The sequence below is a fragment of the Diabrotica virgifera genome, chromosome 9 (genome assembly GCF_917563875.1).
Source record: "Diabrotica virgifera virgifera chromosome 9, PGI_DIABVI_V3a".
Lineage (NCBI taxonomy): Eukaryota > Metazoa > Arthropoda > Insecta > Coleoptera > Chrysomelidae > Diabrotica > Diabrotica virgifera.
Genome location: NC_065451.1, coordinates 92,179,383 through 92,181,822, shown reverse-complemented (window position 1 = coordinate 92,181,822; position 2,440 = coordinate 92,179,383). Strand labels below are relative to the sequence as shown.

The 2,440-nt window shown below is 31.8% G+C and overlaps 1 protein-coding gene across 1 annotated transcript; it reads left to right on the top strand.

Moving 5' to 3' along the window:
- Nucleotides 1–1,560: 1,560 nt before the first annotated feature.
- On the top strand, nucleotides 1,561–2,226 carry LOC126891115 (uncharacterized). Its single transcript, XM_050660295.1, has 4 exons — nucleotides 1,561–1,758; nucleotides 1,814–1,997; nucleotides 2,059–2,112; nucleotides 2,162–2,226. Exons 1-4 carry the CDS (start codon nucleotides 1,561–1,563, stop codon nucleotides 2,224–2,226), a joined length of 501 nt encoding a protein of 166 aa, XP_050516252.1.
- The last annotated feature ends 214 nt before the right edge of the window (nucleotides 2,227–2,440 follow it).

Here is a 2,440-nt window from a genome sequence, read left to right as displayed (position 1 = left end):
GTTGATTAGGTGGTAATAGTGTAACGATTGACCAAAATAAGAGACACATCGATCAGACCGTTCAAAAATTATGACGAATATAAATTTTTGTCAAAATGAGAGGCCCTATTACCCATAGGGGCCTCTATACGAGGTAGGAGTATGTACAGTTCCTCATGCCTCACCCTGTATCATAAATAACTATTAAACTATTATAGTCAGGTAAAGTTTTCATCCTAACAGCAACATTAATAATATTGAAAAATATTACTAAAAGATTTTTAATTGAAAACTTATTGGTCCATTTCCCTGGTACCATTATAGTTTCCGCTATAGTCACATTTCGTATCTAAAATGTCCTTTATTGCGCCTGCGGGGATGTTTGCCAATTGTCTTTGCACTGTTGAGGAAGGACAATCAACAAGTAGATGACTGATGGGTAACTGGCTGTCACAATTATCATATTTTGGTAACATCGTGTATTGATAAAACCAAAGGTTTGTAACATCGTTTTCGATTCATTCGTAAGATCTATTATAAGCCGTTGTAAATATCACAAGGAAAAATTCCTGTTTCAAATGGTGTTTTAAAAACTTCCAAGCACATTTAATTGGATATGACTACAAAAAGTTTAAATAATAGTCAGCAGATAATTAATATTCTTAATAAATTTGGACACTTATAGTTATCACTGTTTTTGAAGAATTAGAAAAGGAAGCCACATTTGCATCTATATCTCAAACCGATATCTGCCCAGAAAATATTAAACTTCTACCAAATTTAAAAACAACTCTTGCATTTAATATGTAGATTTGATCGTTATGTAGATACATCAAGTGGTAAAGATACTTTGCATTATACAGTAGGCATAATATTTCCAGATATTGGGGGCTATGCTGTATCCTTTACGTAAACTGATTACGTACTGTAAACTCGAATTACAGGCTGTAATCTTGTGTGTAAAATCGGTATGCTGTATCAATGATATACAAGGGGTTGCCTACCTTTGTATGTAATTTATTTTAGGTAAACTTCTTCTCTTCGTTTGAATGGCCTTAGCTACTAGGGCTATCCGGCCAGAATTTTAGGTAAACGTAATTTTTAAACTGTCTTCTTCTCTTCTAAAACACTTGCCATTTATAAACGGTTATATTAAGATTTCGGTCGTTAGGTGGGTTAGGTTATGTTATGTTTATGTATGTTATTTTATTTCTGAAATCACGTTGTTTGTGTTTATACCTCGTTGTCTTTTATTGTTATTTTTGATTTTAGTTTAATTAATTAGTTTAGTCTTTAATTTGTTTAGTGAATTTGTAGTTTAATTCATTGTTTACTGTTAATTTCGTTAGTGTTAATTAGTTATTTAGTGTTTTCTTTTTATTAGTGATTTTTAGTTTAACTAGTCGCTTTAGATTAATTAATTAGTTTAGTGTTTAATTAGTTAATTCGTTAATTTTTAGTGATTTTTTAGTTTAATCCGTTGTTTAGTGATTTTTAGTTTAATTCAGTGTTTAGTGTTGTAACTTTTTAGATATATTTTGGTTTAGTTTATAAGTAATAATAAACTTTAATATTCATATAATGAATTCCATTAAGAAAAAGTCCACAAAAAGGCAATTGGAACTAATGTTGGAGTTTTTACGAAGAAATCGAATTGTTCTCACCAGCAAAACAAAGCCACTCGAGCCCAAAAAACTGACACAATTGTGGCAGCAATTTGCTTTAGAAGCAAATGCAATAGATGATGGCCCTAACAAAACAGGGGAACAATGGAGACATGTAAGAAAACCGTAATTTCTGATATTATCAAATTTAATAATTACTTGATTTGTAGGTGTTCAACGAGTGGAAAACGAATGTCAAACGGAAAAGCAGGAAAACTGCTGCCCAAATTGGTGGCACGGGGGGAGGTCCAAATACCCAAACGCCCTTAACTGACATTGAGGAGCAACTGTTGGAAATAATTTCCCATATCCATCTTGGTGATCCAAAAATTATGGACACTTTTGATTTTCAAGGTATACATTTCATTGATGGTTGATGTATTATGTTTATATTATATTGCAAAATATTTTTCAGAAGAAAATGATAATGAACCTGGGCCATCATCTTCATCTGGGCTTCAACCAATTGGTAAGTCATTGTTTTGTTAGAAAGCTAAGTTACTAATTACTTTTTTTAGATACATTATTTGATGTCCCATATATTTCAAGTGATACTCCAATCGGTAAGAGATTGTTTTATTAGAAAGCTGAGTTACTTTATAATACAGTGAGGAGAGTGCCAATAACCGGCAAAATAGCGCAAAAGATGGAAAATACATTAAGTTGTGAAATAAGAAGAAATGAAACTAGTGGAGGTGGGAGATTTTGCGATAAAAACCTAAAAATTTACATTCTACTCCTCTGATACATTTAAAGGTGGGAAACAATGCATGTTTATCGGTTAAACTCGTGCAAGT